The sequence below is a fragment of the Chiloscyllium plagiosum genome, unplaced genomic scaffold, assembly GCF_037043375.1.
Source record: "Chiloscyllium plagiosum isolate Xiang-an unplaced genomic scaffold, Cpla_swu_hap1 HiC_scaffold_7, whole genome shotgun sequence".
Classification (NCBI taxonomy): domain Eukaryota; kingdom Metazoa; phylum Chordata; class Chondrichthyes; order Orectolobiformes; family Hemiscylliidae; genus Chiloscyllium; species Chiloscyllium plagiosum.
In genome coordinates, this window is record NW_028270145.1 from 109599656 (window position 1) to 109618348 (window position 18693).

The window sequence follows — 18693 nt, forward strand, 5'->3', positions numbered from 1 at the left end:
TTACCTCCCTGTTGACTATTCAAATTCAGGATTTAGAACAGGTCTGAAGAGATCTTCTCTTAATCTGTGATGCTTTGAAGAGAACAATCCCAGTTTGTCAAATTAAATACAGGAATTGCTGGAAAAACTCAACAAGTCTGGCAGCATCTATAGAGCAAAAGCAGAATTAACCTTTTCAAGTCCAGTGACCCTTCTTAGGAATTAATTGTAGTTAGGAAAAGGTTAAATGTAAAGAAGAGGTGATGAGGAAGGGGAAGGAGTAAACGCTAGATGGAGCCCAGAGAGAGAAAAGTAGTTGAGCAGACAAAGGAATGAGTAAAGGTCAGCCTGGGAGAATAGATAGCTGCTAATGGGGACCATTAGTTGCTGACAATGTATTGTTTGTGGAGCCAGCCCATCTGATGACAAGGCCTGATGTGTGGGAGTTAGGGTAAGGACATGGGAAAAAGTGTTTAGGCCATAATATTTTAACACTTTTTAGGTCAACGTACTTTAATCAGGACAGTGAGAGCCAGTGAAAGTTTACTCTCAATTTATTCTCCATCGACTGCTGACCAACTAATTCAGAGGGTGAACTAAAGTAATTACAAAGGAGGTGTAATCCTTGATAGAGATTTATAAAATCATGAGGGGCATGGATAGGGTGAATGGCCAAGATCTTTTTCCCAGGGTAGGGGCTTGGTTTAAGGGGAAACATTTAAAAAGCACCTGAGGGGAAACTTTTTCACACAGAGGATGGTACGTGTGTAGAATGAGCTACCAGAGGAAATGTTGGAGGCTGGTACAATTACAGCATTTAAAAGGCATCTGGATGGGTATATAAATAGGAAGGATTTAGAGGGAAATGGGCCGAGATCAGATTAGGATATCTGGAGGGCCTGGACAAGTTGGATGGAAGAGTCTATCCATGCTGTAAACTCTATGCTTTAGAAATTTGACTTGAAAGTAACCTTGCTTTTTGGGTCTTCAGGCTGAGGGTCTCCTTGTAATCTGTCTCCTTGTGTCCCAAACTGGTAGGATGAGTTGCAGGTGTCAGTCCTTAGCCTGTGTTGAATTGTGGGAGCCTGTGCTTGTCATGAAACTGAAAAAGAGTATTCCTTACTGAGTGAGAAATAATTTGAAAATGGAAAAGTACTTTGAATAAAGTGTATTCTGACCAAGATCAGTAAACTGTCTTAAGTTTGATGTTGTAGATTCTTAAGTTTCTTGTATTTGTTGTACTGTGAATTAAAGATAATGCCAGCTATGTTGCAGGAGAAGGGTTGAAAAGGGGTTTATGGGTTAGATATCTATACAGTGACAGTTTATAACTAAAGGTTTATCTCTTTTCTATGCTGCAGGATTGGAACTTGTACGTAAACACCCAGGAATTCTTTGAGCTTTTGAGTCGATTGGAGGGAAGGTGAGTCCAGGGCTTTGGTGAGAAACGCTTGCTTTGGTGTAAATTGATGTGTTCCAAAGCTGTAATTGGTAGTGGTAATATGTAAAGTAATAGAGAGTCAGATCATAGAATCCCTACAGTGTGAAAACAGGTCAGTTGGCCCAACAAGTCCACACCGACCCTCGGAAGAGTAACCCATCCATATCCATTCCCCTACCCTATTACTCAATATTTCCCCTGACTAATGCACCTAACCTACGCAGCCCTGAACATTATGGACAGTTTAGCACGGCCAATTCACCTAACCTGCACATCTTTGGACTGTGGGAGGAAACCGCAGCAAACCCACGCAGACACAGGGAGAATGTGTAAACTCCACACAGACCTGAGGCAGGAATCGAACCCGGATCCCTGGCGCTGTGAGGCAGCAGTGCTAAATGTTAGAAAAAAGCTACTGTCCTGTTGTCATAGGACTTATTATAGTATGTAGATATACTCTGACTTTGGTGTTGTCCAATATAACTATAGATTTGCGTATTTTTGTTTAATTCACTTGTAGGATGTGGGTGTCACTGCTCACCAGCACCTGTTGCAAGTGACATAAAAACCACCACCATTCAGCAAACAATGAGATAAATTAATACTGTATCACAATTACCATTTACCTTGCCATTTACTTTTAGGGAGGTGATAGCCGAGAGTGTTATTGCTATGCCATTAATCCAGAGACCCAGGTAAAGTTCTAGGGGTCGGAGTTCAAATCCCATCATGGCAGATAGAATTTGAAATCAGTAAAAATCTGGAATTACGAGTCTAATGATACTGTGAAATTATTGTTAGATTAGATTAGATTTCCTACAGTGTGGAAACAGGCCCTTCGGCCCAACAAATCCACACCGACCCGCCGAAGCGCAACCCACCCATACCCCTACACTTACCCCTTCACCTAACACTGCGGGCAATTTAGCATGGCCAATTCACCTGACCTGCACATCTTTGGACTGTGGGAGGAAACCGGAGCACCCGGAGGAAACCCACGCAAACACGGGGAGAATGTGCAAACTCTACACAGTCAGTCCCTGAGGCGGGAATTGAACCCGGGTCTCTGGCGCTGTGAGGCTAACCACTGTGCCGCTGTTGATTGTCAGAAAAACCTATCTGGTACACTGTTGCCCTTCGGGGAAGGAAGCTGCTGTCCTTTCTTGGTCTTGCCTCCAGATCCACATCCTTTGAATGAATGAAAACAAAACTAACAAATATACAAGATGGTTGTTTGTGATGTATAGGCCATGTGAATGAATAGTGACATCATACGTCCAATGGCACAATCCATTCCTTAATTTTATGTACTGAAATGCAATTTGCGACATCCAAATTTCCAATTAGCTAAATGTCTAATACAATAGCCACTGGCCACAAAATCATGTATTATAGACTGACTCCAGATCATTTGGAACGGAATAAGCTGTCCCAACAAGCAAAAACCCATTTCAGAATTGACTGTTCCCACAGTGACTACACTGTGAAAGTAGTTCATTACGTGTAAATCTCCTTGAGGCATTTAAAGGTCACAAAATAACATAAGTAGTAGAAGCTGGAGTAAAGCATTCGCTCTCTGCAGTCTGCTCTGTTACTCATTCAATTAATTCACAATTGGTCCTCTGCTTCACTGCTCTTATCTCTATACCTTTTTGATTTCCTTTGAGTCCAAGATGCTATCGATTGCAATCTTTAATGTATTCAATGACTGTTCATTCCCAGCCCTCTGGGGTAATGAAATCCCAATATCCACAACCCTCTGAATGAAGAAATTTCCCCTCATCGATCGGAAACTATCAACTATTTTTCCTTCAGACTTTGATCCCCTTGTCTTAGAGCCAGGGCAAACAGCCTCTCAGCGTCTAAACATGAAATATAAACTCACATTTTCTTTCATGCACCATTATTTTAACACTGCTCACAGTCATGAGAGAATCTCCCACTGTAAGAATAATGTCAGTGTTGTCAGCAGCTGCATGTACAAGGCATCAATTGAGAACTTGCACTGAACCTTGGGCTATGAATGGCACAGGAACAACCTTTGCATTTGTTGTTCCTCTAATGGGTGTAGGTTTTTGCTTCAACTGGCTTTTTGTGGAGCTGCTTCTGAGCATAAACTCCTAACTGGAGCATAGGGGCAAAAGAAAATCAATTATTGCACATGTCAGTGTCTGTAATATTTAGTTGGATATAGTGGAAATTAAGTAAGATTTTATTAAGAGGAGTTACAACAGGACTAAGATGATAAAAATACAGAGATTCTGGAGAAAGTCAGCCAGTCTTGCAGTATCTGTGGAGAGAGAAACAGATTTAACATTTTGAATCCAATATACTACTTCAGAACTCCAGTTCAGGAGAAGAGTCATAGAGTCACTCAGCATGGAAATAGACCCTTCAGTCCAACCCATCCATGCTGATCAAGTTTCCCAAACTAAACTAGTCCAGTTTGCCTGTGTTTGGCCCATATCCCTCTAAACCTTTCCTATTCATAAACCTATTCAAATATTGTAACTGTACCTGCATCTGTCACTTCCTGTGGCAGTTCATTCCACATATGCACAATTCTCTGCATGCAACAGTTGTCCCTCAGATTCCAAATAAATCTTTCTCCTCTCACCTTTAAAAATATATCCCTAGTTTTAAACTCCCCAAACCTCGTGAAAGACCTTTTGCTATTCACCTTATCTATGCCCATCATGATTTTATCAACCTGTGTAAGGTCCCATATCAGATTTTAACTCTCTATTTCTCTCTCAACAGATGCTGCCACACCTGCTGAGTTACTTCAACATTCTGTGTTTGATCAGATTTCCACTCTCTGCAGTACTTTATTTTTATTTGAGTTGTACAGTCTTACAGAAAAACGTCATACCGAGCTTTTTAATTTTTAATCTATGCCTTTGTGTTTTGCAGAGTTGCTGAGTCGCAAGGACTGAAACGAGGCTGGTTTACATACACTGACCTGTGTGTAATACTGGAACAGGCACTATGGCAACAGGCATTTTCAGAACTCTACCAGCATGTTGTTAAGGTAGTGTGCAATTACACCCTTATTACTAATTTAATCTTTTATCAAAGGGAAAGAAGCTGTAGCGAAACAAGCCGCACACATTAATTGGCATTTAATAGCAAAGCTTCTGCATAAGACAACTAACTGCAATACAGGCAGTCCTAGAATCATACACTGCAGGTGTGTGATGAAGTCTGAAGACATGCTGTGACCACATTTTTAATTCAGTTGAGTGTATCCTTGGGAAGTGGATGGTGCTGGTGTTACAGTGCTTCATGGAGTCACTCCAACACCATTGTCATTTTGCAGCAGTCTGATAATTACCTGGTAATTTTTCTAGAGCTCAGTGAAAAAATATAATTTGATACAATATCCCAAGTTGTTGCAGTGAGGTTCAAAGTCCCGGCATGCTAGTCCAGGTCCATAGCCACCGCATCACCACTCTGGATGGGTACCCTTCTAGACTAGGCTGGATTGGGACACTTGATCAGATTCAAATATGTGTCCATTATCTTCCTAATATCTTCATCCATGATAAAATATCAAGAAAGAAAGAGGCAGTCCCTTCCAGCAATACCACTGGAAACTGCTGCCATTAAAGCACCTATCTGAATGGGTACCTGGTTTTAAAACAGCTGATTTCCACTTTGTCCAATATGAAAAGGCAAAGGTTACTTGACAGAGAATTCCTATAGTGTTTCACATTTCTTAGTATTGTTAGAGCTGTATTAAGGCAAAGTAGCGGGTATATTACTGGGCTAATAATTAAGGCTAAATCTCTGGGATGCAGGTTCAAAATTCACCATGTTAACTGGTAGAATTTATCACATAATCATAGACCCCATACAGTATGGAAGCAGGCCATTTGACCCATCAAGTTAACGTCGATCCTCTGAAGAGCATCCCACCCTTTACCTTGTCCCTGTAAGCCTGCATTTCCCATGGCTAACCCACCTAGTCTGCACATCATGGGCAATTTAGCACAGCTAATCCACTTAACCTGTGGGAGGAAACCGGAGCACCCGGAGGAAACCCAAGCTGACACGAGGAGAATGTGCAATCTCCACACAGTCACCTGAGGCTGGAATCGAACCTGATTCTATGAGGTAGCAGTGCTAATCACTGAGCTACCTAATGTAGTATAAATTTTTTTTTTAAAAAGAACTGAAAGATAGTATCTGTAATGATAGGCACGAACTGATCATTGATTGTCACAAAAACCCATCTGGTTCATTAATGTCCTTTAGGGAAGGAAATTTGCCATCCTCCTTGGGCCTGACCTACACATGACTGTAGATCCACAGCAATGTGATTTACTCTTCATTGCTCTCTGAAATGGCCTGAGAAGTCACCCATTTCCAGGGCAATTGGAGATGAGCAGATGCAGAGCTTGCCAGTGGCACCCACATTCCTGAAAGACTTAAAAGCAAATGAGGGTTCCTTTGTCCTGAAGAAGGGCTTGTGCCCGAAACGTCGATTCTCCTGCTTCTTGGATGCTGCCTGACCTGCGCTTTTCCAGCAACACATTTTTCAGCTTTGTCCTGGAGAAGACCTGCACTCCAAACAGATGTTCAAATATCTGAGTTTTGGTCAGAAGAAAAAGATAATGTGTTTCTTTCCACATATTGGGTCAGACCTAACTTTTCAGCTGGTGACTTGTATTGCTGGAAGAATGGCTTTTTTTTTGCCATAGTTCCTAAACCGTCAGTTACAGACTATACAGCACAGAAACAGGCCCTTTGCTGCGACTCGTCCACATCAGCCAGGCATTCCAATCTGGCCTAGTCCCATTTGCCAGCATTGACCCATATCCCTCTCAACTTTTGCTTTTCATATACCCGTCCAGATGCCTTTTAATTGTTGTAATTGTACCCTCCTGCACCACTTTCTCTGGCAGCTCGTTCCATACCATGCACCAGCCTCTGTGAAAAAGGTTACCCCTCAAGTCCTTTTTTAAACTTTTCCCTCTCCCCTTAAACAATGCCTTCTGATATCAGACTCCCCGCCCTACAGAAAAGACCGTGGATGCTAACTTTATTCATGCTCCTCTTGATTTTATAAGCCTCTATAAGGTCAATACTCAGCCTTCAACACTTCAGGTAAAAAAGCCCCAGTCTATTCAGCCTCTCCCTAAAGCTCAAACCCTCCAACTCCAATAGCCTCCAATTCTTGTAAATCATTTCTGCACCCTCTCAGGTTTAACAGCACCCTTCTTATCGAAGGCTGACCCGAATTTTACCCATATTCTGAAGGTGGCCTCACCAATGTCCTGTATAGCCACAGCATGACAACCCAACTCCTATACTCAGTGCTCTGACCAATGAAGGCACGCATGCCAAAAGGAACCTTCACTGTCCTGTCTACCTGCGACTCCACTTTCAAGGAACTACGCACCTGGACCCATAGGTTTCTTTGTTTGCCAACATTCCTCAGGCCTCTACTATTAATTGTAAAAGTCCAACTCTGGTTTGCCTTATTAAAATGCAGCACCTCACATTTATCTAAATTAAATCTCCATCTGCCACTCCTCATCCCGTTGGCCCATCTGATCAAGGTCCCGTTATACACTGAGATGATAATCTTCACTGTCCACTACACTTCCTGTTTTGGTGTCATCTTCAAACTTACGAACCATGCCTCCTATGTTCACATCCAATGATTTATATAAATGACAAAAATAAGTGGACCCAGCACTGACCCTTGCGGCACACCGCTGGTCACAGGCCTCCAGTCTGAAAAGCAACCTCTGTCTCCTACCTTCAAGCCAATTTTGTATCTAGCTGGCTAGCTTCTTCTGGATCCCATATGATCTAACCTTACTAACTAGGAGAAAGTGAGGTCTGCAGATGCTGGAGATCAAAGTTGAAACTTTATTGCTGGAACAGCACAGGTCAGGCAGCATCCAGGGAACAGGAGATTCGACGTTTCGGGCACAGGCCCTTCTTCAGGAATGAGCAGAGAGTGTTCAGCAGGAGAAGATAAAAGGTAGGGAGGAGGGGCGTTGGAAATGTGATAGGTGGAAAGAGGTCAAGGTGAGGGTGATAGGTCGGAGTAGGATGGAGGCGGAGAGGTCAAGAAGAAGACTGCAGGTCAGGAAGGCGGTGCCGGGCTGGAGGGATCCGGCTGAGACAAGGTGGGGGGAGGGGGGATGAAGAAACTGGTGAAGTCCAAGTTCATCCCCTGCGGTTGGAGGGTTCCCAGTCGGAAGATAAGACGCTCCTCCTCCGACCGTCGGGTTGTTGTGGTTTGGCGGTGGATGAGTCCAATGACCTGCATATCCTCGGTGGAGTGGGAGGGGGAGTTGAAATGCTGTGCTACAGGTTGGTTGGGTTGGTTCGTCCGGGTGCTCTCTGAATCGCTCCGCAAGTAGGCGGCCTGTCTCCCCAATATAGAGGAGGCCACACCGGCTGCAGCGGATGCAGTAGATGATGTGGGTGGAGGTGCAGGTGAATCTGTGGCGGATATGGAAGTTTCCTTTGGGGCCTTGGAGAGAAGTGAGGGGGGAGGTGTGGGCGCAAGTGTTGCACCTCCTGCGGTTGCAAGGGAAGGTGCCGGGAGTGGAGGTTGGGTCGGTGGGGGGTGTGGATCTGACAAGGGAGTCGCGGAGGGAGTGGTCTCTACGGAAAGCTGATAGGGGAGGGGAGGGAAATATATCCTTGGTGCTGGGGTCTGTTTGGAGGTGGCGGAAGTGACGGCGGATGATGCGCTGTACATGGAGATTGGTGGGGTGGTAGGTGAGGACCAGTGGGGTTCTGTCCTGGTGGCGGTTGGAGGGGCGGGGCTCAAGGGCGGAGGAGCGGGAAGTGGAGGAGATGCGGTGGAGGGCACCGTCGACCACGTCGGGGGGGAAATTGTGGTCCTTGAAGAAGGAGGCCATCTGTGTTGTACGTATTTTGAACTGGTCCTCCTGGGAGCAGATGCGGCGGAGACGAAGGAATTGGGAGAATGGGATGGCGTTTTTACAGGGGGCAGGATGGGAGGAGGTGTAGTCCAGGTAGCTGTGGGAGTCGGTTGGTTTGTAGTAGATGTCCGTGTTGATTCGGTCGCCTGAGATAGAAACAGAAAGGTCTAGGAAGGGGAGGGAGGAGTCCGAGACTGTCCAGGTGAATTTGAGGTCGGGGTGGAAGGTGTTAGTGTAGTGGATGAACTGTTCAACCTCCTCGTGGGAGCACGAGGTAGCGCCGATAAAACCTGTAACCCCTGTAAAAACGCCATCCCATTCTCCCAATTCCTTCGTCTCCGCCGCATCTGCTCCCAGGAGGACCAGTTCAAAATACGTACAACACAGATGGCCTCCTTCTTCAAGGACCGCAATTTCCCCCCCGACGTGGTCGACGGTGCCCTCCACCGCATCTCCTCCACTTCCCGCTCCTCCGCCCTTGAGCCCCGCCCCTCCAACCGCCACCAGGACAGAACCCCACTGGTCCTCACCTACCACCCCACCAATCTCCATGTACAGCGCATCATCCGCCGTCACTTCCGCCACCTCCAAACAGACCCCAGCACCAAGGATATATTTCCCTCCCCTCCCCTATCAGCTTTCCGTAGAGACCACTCCCTCCGCGACTCCCTTGTCAGATCCACACCCCCCACCGACCCAACCTCCACTCCCGGCACCTTCCCTTGCAACCGCAGGAGGTGCAACACTTGCGCCCACACCTCCCCCCTCACTTCTCTCCAAGGCCCCAAAGGAAACTTCCATATCCGCCACAGATTCACCTGCACCTCCACCCACATCATCTACTGCATCCGCTGCAGCCGGTGTGGCCTCCTCTATATTGGGGAGACAGGCCGCCTACTTGCGGAGCGATTCAGAGAGCACCTCTGGGCCACCCGGACGAACCAACCCAACCAACCTGTAGCACAGCATTTCAACTCCCCCTGCCACTCCACCGAGGATATGCAGGTCATTGGACTCATCCACCGCCAAACCACAACAACCCGACGGTCGGAGGAGGAGCGTCTTATCTTCCGACTGGGAACCCTCCAACCGCAGGGGATGAACTTGGACTTCACCAGTTTCTTCATCCCCCCTCCCCCCACCTTGTCTCAGCCGGATCCCTCCAGCCCGGCACCGCCTTCCTGACCTGCAGTCTTCTTCTTGACCTCTCCGCCTCCATCCTACTCCGACCTATCACCCTCACCTTGACCTCTTTCCACCTATCACATTTCCAACGCCCCTCCTCCAAGTCCCTCCTCCCTACCTTTTATCTTCTCCTGCTGAACACTCTCTGCTCATTCCTGAAGAAGGGCCTGTGCCCGAAACGTCGAATCTCCTGTTCCCTGGATGCTGCCTGACCTGCTGTGCTGTTCCAGCAATAAAGTTTCAACCTTACTAACTAGTCTACCACGTGGAACCTTGTTGAACACTTTGCTAAAGTCTATACAGACAACATCAACTGCTCTGCCAAGCTTCTTTGTCGCCTCTTCAAAAAACTCAAATCAAGTTAGGGAGACAAAATTTTCCACACAAAGCCATGTTGACTATCCCTAATCAGTCTTTGCCTTTGCAAATGCATGTTAATCCTGTCCCTCAGAATCCCCTCCAACAATTACCCACCACTGATGTAAGACTCAACGGTCCATAGTTCACTGGCTTTTCCTTACAGCCTTCATTAAATAAAGGCACCAAGTTCGCCAACCTCCAGTCTTCCAGCACCTCACCTATGGTTGTTCTCGATACAGATAGTTCAGCAAGGGACGTGGCAATCTCTTCCCTAGCTTCCCATAAAGCTTTGGGAAGCACCTCATCAGGTCATGGGGATTTATCACCTTGATTCATTTTAAGACCTCTTTTGTAAAATGAACTCTTTCAAGACATCACCATTTATTTCTCCAAGTTCCCTAGCTTCTGTGTCTGAATGCTCACATCTGGTGTTGTGATATTGCCCTTCTCCAGGGTAACAATGGCATTTGTGAAACTGCTCAGTCTGGAGACTCGGGCAGGACACTCCTCCAGGTTAATGTTGGTGAAAAGTACAAGCCTAAAATCCTCTTTAACTTTGCAATCCACTTGCAGCAGCTCAAGTTGTCTGCATGCTAACTTGGTGCAGGCAGAGGCTGACAGACATAACTCAAAAATCACTGAGTAGGTGAGGGGAAAAAAGCCTGAGGTGAGGTGGTTGAGCTGGGAAGCTGAATGGTGGCTTCTATCTGCACATTGTTCACACTTTGTTTTTCTGGCACTGGCAACTACTCCAAAAGGGGATAAGGGTCAGTGTATGTTTGTGAATGTGTCTGTGGTGGACTGGTATAAGGGGTGTGGGGAGGAGGGGCTGCCAAATGAGTGGGATTTGAGAATACAACTTGCTGAATGAATGAGTGGGGGGATGGTTGGGGAGAGGGACTGCCATTTGGGAAGACAGGCTGTTGTGAGTGTGACAGTGGGTTGGGAAGAGGGGCTAATGAGGGAGAGAGTGAGTTGGAGGGGTTTGGGAATTGTGATGCTGAGAAAGAGTCTGTGGAAGCAGCACATTTCAGAAGTGTGTCTCTGTGTATGTGTGGGTGAATACCATGTGAGATTATGCGGAAGCAGGGTTGCCTGTTGGAAAGGGCCTTCATTGTCTCCTGTCATCAGGCAATATGGCAGAAACTGACAGAAGTACGTAAATAATTACATTGTTACAAGTGCTTTAAAATGTTCTTATATCTGATTGAGAATTTTCAGTAATGATATACTGAATGTTCCTGGGCTGCTTTATTTCTGCTTTGCGCTTGCTCCTGTCTGGAGTTATACTAATTTTCACGTGTTACAATAATGTCAATGGAAGATAAGTTGGTTATGTTACTAATTTAGAAATCCAGGGGCTGGAATTAATGACTTGGGAACAATTTCACGTCCAACTGCAGCAAATGGGGGAATGTAAATTCATTTATTTAATTTTTAAATTTATTCTTTCTGGGATGTGGGCGTCACTGGCTGGCCAGCATTTATTGCCTGTCCCTGGTTAACCTTTGAGAAGGTGGTGCTGAGCTGCCTCCTTGAACTGCTGCAGTCCTTGTGCTGTAGGGGCACCCACACATGCTGAGAGTTCCATGGTTTTAGTATGTAGAATTAAATGTTAATAATGGTTACAATGATAACATGAGCAAAATCCTATCCAATTCACTAATGCCTTTTGGGAGGGGAGATCTATCATCTTTAACCTGTCTGACATGTGTATGTGACTCCAGATCCATGGCAATGTGGCTGACTCTTTAACTGTCATCTAAAATCTGTGTAATTACACCAAATACCGAAATAGCTACAAGCTCCTCTACGCTTGCAATCAGAGCCAGTGGTGTCATCTGGCCATACTAGGCTTCAGGATACGTTTGCGCATGAGTTGCTGATGCAGAAGTGGTCAGCACCAATACTTCTGCAGACTGCTTCACCCTTATTTCATGTTAATCTGTTTTCAAAAGTGATAGCCAAAGCCCGTGCTGCCTCAAACACATCCCCTCGTGCTCTTTTCTAGCTCCTGGTGCTGATACCAATCTGGGGCAGGGCACAGTCGAGCTCTGGTTAGTCTCTCAAGCTGTCGGTTTTGTTCTCTTCTGACATTTTGTTTTCCCTTTTTGCTGAATATATGAATTATTTAACTCACCGCAGAGCCTCAGTGAATGCCATCTATTCTGTTTAAACTTTGTAATAGTTAATTCCTGAAAACATCAGAAAGATTAATCTCCAATTCACTTCACAAATAGTTTAGCAAAACAATCTTAGGGGCCAAAAAAAATTGTCAGTTTCCTATTTAATTTGGAAAACTAATTACAGTCATTATAAAGCTCTCTGTCACTTCCAAGTGACGTTGGCGTGCTCATAAAATTTCAGATCTCCAGTATTTATTGACTCATTAATTCCCTTGGCTCAGTTTAAAATCTTGATTTTTCTTTAAGGGAACGCCAGCGTTTGTTGATCAACCCTAATTGACCCCTCGTGACTTACTAGGCTATTTCAGAGGGCTGCAAATGATTTAAATGCCTGTTCTAAGTGTCACAAAGAGCACATGTGTCTGAAGAGCTAGGTTATGTGCCATTCTGCAGCAAAGACCTCTGAAGGACATTTTTTTTATTCCCAGATATCGCCCACATTTTCTACCAATGAAGTTGCACTTTGGAAGAGTTGCTGTTTTATAAATAAGAGAGAAAAAAGACAAAACCACAGATGCTGAAAATATCATATACAACAGGGAATACTGGAAATACTCAATCAGTCTGTGCAGAGAGAAACAACTCGTTTCAGGCTGATGACCTTCCAACAGAATTTTTAAAAGTTAGGATCGTTTGTGTAGATTTTTGTGTCTGCCCCACACCCATTACCACTCTCTCTGCTTTTTGCATCATGAAATCTTTTGTCATTTTTCTCCTCTGGCCTCCACCCTATAACAGACTCCTTTGTCATTCTTGCCCCTTCCCCTTTTCTGGCGCAAGACTTTTCTAGTTTCATATTCCTGCAGTTTTGCTGAAAGATCATCGACCTGAAACATTAACTCTTATTTCTCACTCCGTGGATACTACCTAACCTGCTTGGTGTAGCCAGCACTCCTTGCTTTTACAACGGAAGGGAGGGTCTGTGTTAGGGTGGAAAGGCAGGAGAGTTTAAATTGAAGTTGAGGTGCCGAACATTTTACACCAGCATCTTTGGTATTCAGGAGCTTTGCTTTATTTTTCAGCATAAAGCTCATGCAGATTTGGAGAGGAAGAAGCTGTGACCAATTCTCTCACCCGCCCACATATACAGCCATAGAACGTAGTGCAGTAGAGCACAGGAACAAGCCCTGTGGCTGACTGTGCTGACCATGATATCATTTTAAACTAATCCTATCTGCTTGCATGTAGCATGTATCCCTTTATTCCTTGCATGTTCGTGTGGCTGTCTAAATGCTTATCAAACTTTGCTATGATCTCTGCTTCTACTACCTCTCCTAGCAGTATGTTTCAGGCACCTACGCCCTCTGTGTTTAAAAAAAAAAATGCCTCACACAACCCATTTTTCTCTCTTCCCTTTAACTTTTGTCCCTCAGTATTTGATATTTCCAACCTGGGAAAAAGACTCTAACTATCCACCCTATCAATGCCTCTCATAGTCTTATTAACTTTGATGAGGTCGACCCTTCACCTCCAATGGTCTATTGAAAACCAATCCAGGCTACATCCTGGTAAACCTCTTTATCACCTTTTCCAAAGCTTCTACATCCTTCCTATAGAGCGGCAACCAGAACTGCACACACTACTTCAAATGTGGCCTACCTAAAGTGTTATATAACTGCATTGTGACTCACAAACTTTTATTGGAGGCTCTGACAGACTCAAAAACGGACAAATCCCCTGACCCGGATAAATTTCACCCCAGGCTGCTGTAGGAGGTGACACAAGAAATTGCAGGCGCTCTGACACAAATTTTTAATTCCTCTCTGGTGGCAGGGAAGGTTTCAGAGGTTTGGAGAACAACTGATGTGGTTCTACTTTTCAAGTTAGGTGGTAGAGATAAAATTACAGACCAGTGAGTCTCCTGTCTGTGTTAGGGAAGCTATTTGAGAAAAATCTGCAGGAGAGAATTAATGTCTACTTGGAAAAGCATGAGGTAATTAACGATAGTCAGCATGGCTTTGTCAGAGGAGGTCATGCCGAACAAACTTGTTAGAATTTTTTGAAAATGTGATCAAACGTGTGGATGAGGGAAGTTCAGTTGATGTAGTTTATGTGGACTTTAGCAAAGCTTTCGATAAGCTACCTCTTGGGAGACATTGAGAAGAATTTGGGGAACCTTGATGAGATGGATCAGAAATTGGCTTAGAAGTACAACACGTGTAGTGGTAAAAGGCTGTTCAAGTGTCCGGAGACTGGTGTCCAGCGGTGTACCACAGGGATCAGTACTGGGACCCTTATTGTTTGTTATATAATGAATGGCAGAACACAGGAACTGAAGGATCTTGGGGTAATTATCCATTAATCCTGGAAGTTTGCAGAACATGTGAATAGGATAGTTAAGAAGGCACGTGGGACAGTTGCATCAGTTGTGGCATAGAGTATAATAGCAAGGAGATAGAGTCATAGAGGTGTACAGCACAGAAACAGACCCTTCGGTCCAACTCGTCCATGCCTACAGAATATCCTAACCTAATCTAGTCCCATTTACCAGCACTTGGTCCATATCCCTCTAAACCCTTCCTATCATGTTGAAGTTGTACAGAGTGTTGGTTAGGCCACAGCTGGAGTACTGTGCACAGTTTTGGTCACTTTGCTATAGGAAGGATGTGATAGCACTATAGGGGGTACAGAGGTTGTTCACCAGGATGTTGCCTGGGATGGAGCAATTGAGCTATACGGAGAGATTAGGTAGGCTTGGATTGTTTTCTTTCGAGCAGAGAAGCCTAAGGAGGGGACGTGATTGAGATGTATAAAATTGAAGGGAATGGATCGGGTGGGTAGGAAGCGATTGTTCCCCTTGGCTGAGGAATCATTCACAAGAAGGCGTAACTTTAGGGTAAGAAGCAGGAGATTCAGAGGGATTTGATTTAAAAAATGTTTTCACTGAAAGGGCTGTGGGAATCTGATAGTGGAGATTGCCCCTAAGGGTCCTGCCATTTACTGTATATTTTCGTCTTGCATTTGACTCCAAAAATGTATCACCTCACACTTGTCTGGAATATTTCCACCTATCATGGACTTTTTGACTGATCTGTATTCTGGTGTATCCTTTGACTACCTTCCTCGCTATCCACAACTCCATCAATTTGTGTCACCTGAAATCTTACTAATCAGACCACCAATGTTTCCATCCAAACCACTACAAATGTCAAAGGTCCCAGCACTGATCCTCGTGGAACACCGCTGGTCACAGACCTCCAGTCAGCAAAATACCCCTCTCAACTATCCTCTGTCTTCTATGATCAAGCCAATTTTGTATCCAAATAACCAACTCACCATGGATCCCATGTGACTTAACCTTGTGGACCAGCTTACCATGAGGACCCTTGTCAAATGCTTTAGTAAAGTCCATGTAGACACCAGCCATTGTCCTACTCTCATCAATCATCCTCGTCACATCCTCAAAAGAACTCAATCTAATTTATGAGATAAGACCAGCTCCGGACAAAGCAATGCTGACTATCGCTTAGAAGTTCATTTCTTTTCCACCAGTGTGAGTATACCGTATCCCTAAGAATCTTCTAATTTCCCTGCTACTAGTGTTAGACTCATTGGCCTATAATTTTCTGGATTACCATGATGTGGAGGTGCCGGTGTTGGACTGAAGTAGACATGGCCAGAAGTCACATAACACCAGGTTATAGTCCAACAGGTTTATTTGAAATCACAAGCTTTTGGAGCGATGCCCCTGACGAAGGGGCAGTGCTCCGAAAGCTTGTGATTTCAAATAAACCTGTTGTCATCTGACTTCTGACTGTTTTCTGGATTATCAGTCAGGGACAGAAATTGGCTATCAGTTGCTAACAACACAGCATTTCTGGTGTGGTAAGAGAACTCTGGGCAATTAATCTGGAAGCTTGTCACTTGTTGATGACTAACGTTTGCTTTGCCCGCTGCTGTGCCTTATGTTGACAGTTAAGTAAAGCTTTGGCATGTCAAAATGCTCTGTTAGTGTACTGGGGTGTAACACAGTACTCCGTTAGCCAATCCAGTCAATCTTTCAATGGTAATCACAATCTGTTTCCACAGTGAATCTAATAAATTGTATTGATTTTGTGCAGATTCCAGGAAGGATTGATGAGTGAACTGTGTTTGAACGATTATTACATTTGTTTTTTTTTTCTCACTGCAGGTTGCTTGCATGATGGGACTTGTGTATCTTACCAGTGTCGCAGGAATTATTGCTGGAACTGCAGTCCTGCGCCAGGCAGTCTTTTCAAAGGGTCAGATATGTGTGATTTCCCAGAACCAAGAGCCTGTTTTGAACCAGGGGGTTATCCTGGACCCAGTGGAATGCACCCAGGAGGCCGAGACCTTTCTGTCAACACCATTTGAAGCAGCAGCCGGTAATCTGGTCCAGTCTCGAGACCCTCCTTCCGGTCTTCCCTGCTGTATCTTAGAAGCTGATGGTAGCAGGGTGAACTCTGGCATTGGGGTAACCGCACTGTGTCTTTGGGGGACCGTCCTGACTTCACTCACTTACAGTAATGACGTGAGGGCCACCCGAGAGGGAGCTCGAATCACGGCGCCCATTTCTTGTTCGAATTGTTGTAAGCTGCACAGTGAGGCCGGGCTGGCCGTTAAATGCCGGTCATCAAACCAAACATCTGTCCAGATTGCCTTTCGTCACAGCCCATTGGAAGCATATGCCTCCATCCATTCACACACCCTGCCTCATGTCGGATGCAATGGTTGTACAAAAGACACTGAGTTAAACGGAAAGCCCCCTCACAGCATTGAGCGACTGATGGACCTCCTGTGTCTCCCTGGTTCCCTAAGGATGAGTCAATGCCCTGTGGAATCAGCATTGGCATTTAACCAGCTTGTGATGCCAGTCTTACCCAGTTAGGAGCATCGGTCATATTTTTGGAATCGATAATTACGGCTATATCGGACTGAACTGTTTTCTCTTCTTTGCCCACACCCAAATCCGACTTATGATCTTTTGAATGATCTTTAAATCCAGCCATGAAATTAGCAAGACAGACATTAAAATCGCAATATAACCTTAGTCAACCACAAAATCTGTTCTCCAGAATTGGCAGCTATACCTAACCTAAACACCAGTGAGAATCACCATAAATCCACCAAATGCTGCCAAGTTTATGCTTGGTATGAAGCTGGTCATTTTGTCTCCAAGACAAAAATTATAGACATGGTGTGTAATATGAGCAATAAATTTGATTTATAAGAAGACACCATTGGTGTCGATCCATGTATCAAATCAAGGTGCTTTGCATACAATGAATTACCTTAAAGTGCAGCAGTCCCTCACGTAGGAGAACACAGCAGCAGCTTTGTGCGTAGCAGATTCCTCCAAAGGAAAATGCAAAGAATGTTATGTTTTGATGCTCTTGGGTGAGGGATGTTGACTTGGGCAAGAGAAAAGCAAAGCGGTGGGATTTTCTTTCACATCCAGGCTAACAAACTGGAGTGAGCAGACAGTAGCTCTCTTTGACATTTCAGCTGAAGGACAGTATCTCTGGCAAAGCAGCACTCCTGCACATCCGCAGTGTGTGCTGCCATGTATTAAATGGAGCCTGAATCAGAATGTTTTCACTGCAAATGAAGGAAGATGTGATGCAAATGCTGTTGGATCATTGTACTTTGTTTACTTTTGTTTCATGGGCCCTGCTGCGTCTCGGATTTGGAGATTGTAAATCTCTATATTTTTTATTCTGGTGATTGAAGGGCTTCATTAATGAAAAGGTTTAATGGAAGTGGCTAAGAAATGGGCATGGGATACAAGAAAAAGTCTATATTTCTGAAATCTTAGCCATATGTTGATCTCTGTTGAGAGACGTGAAAAAAGGAGACACCACTTTTAACGTTGGGAACTTAAATCTGTATCTTTCCTAAAACATCTTTTGTGCTATCCGAGTGTCAGTTGTATTCACTATATAATACTGTGTATTGTATTCACTACTGGGCTGGTTACTGAATGATTGAAGGATAAGGGAAGCAAAAAGAGAAGTTGCTGGAAAAGCTCAGCAGGTCTTGGCAGCATCTGTGAAGAGATCAGGGAAGCACTGGAGGTTTAAGTTAAATTTTGTAATTAGCACTTGGTTTAATTCGGTCATCGCTTAACCAGAACTTAGCTGCAAAGATTACCTTTTGATTTCTCCCATCCAGATTTAATTGTGCTCTGCTAAGTGTACAAGATGCTGTCGAAATGTAAACAGTTCCCTCCTCGTCCCAAATGTGTAATTCAGTATTTTTGGTGCGCCCCGCCCCCATTTCTTTTTTGTAGCCTCTGCATTTGTTCTAATTTAAATCAACAGCAACTTAGAGAGTAAACTTCATTCCCTCCTCAGTCCCCAAGCCTATTGTCTGGTCTTCCTGGATTACTGTCTCGTTGTTGAGTAAGTAACCAATTCCCTTGAACTGCCTTGGTCCTGGTTTTTTTTATAGAACATAGAACATAGAACAGTACAGCGCAGAACAGGCCTTTCAGCCCACGATGTTGTGCCGACCACTGATCCTCACGTATGCACCCTCAAATTTCTGTGACCATATGCATGTCCAGTAGTCTCTTAAATGTCCCCAATGACCTTGCTTCCACAACTGCTGCTGGCAATGCATTCCATGCTCTCTCCACTCTCTGTGTAAAGAACCCGCCTCTGACATCCCC

General features: G+C 44.7%; 1 protein-coding gene across 1 annotated transcript in view; it reads left to right on the forward strand.

Annotated features, from left to right (window-relative positions):
- Positions 1 to 17649, forward strand: part of cnppd1 (cyclin Pas1/PHO80 domain containing 1) — a 39016-nt gene extending 21367 nt beyond the window's left edge. Inside the window, exons 6-8 of the mRNA XM_043694276.2 lie at positions 1341 to 1402; positions 4334 to 4451; positions 16195 to 17649. Coding sequence (XP_043550211.2) covers positions 1341 to 1402; positions 4334 to 4451; positions 16195 to 16911 — 897 coding nt within the window. The 3' untranslated portion in view covers positions 16912 to 17649. The remainder of the gene's footprint in view (positions 1 to 1340; positions 1403 to 4333; positions 4452 to 16194) is intronic.
- The last annotated feature ends 1044 nt before the right edge of the window (positions 17650 to 18693 follow it).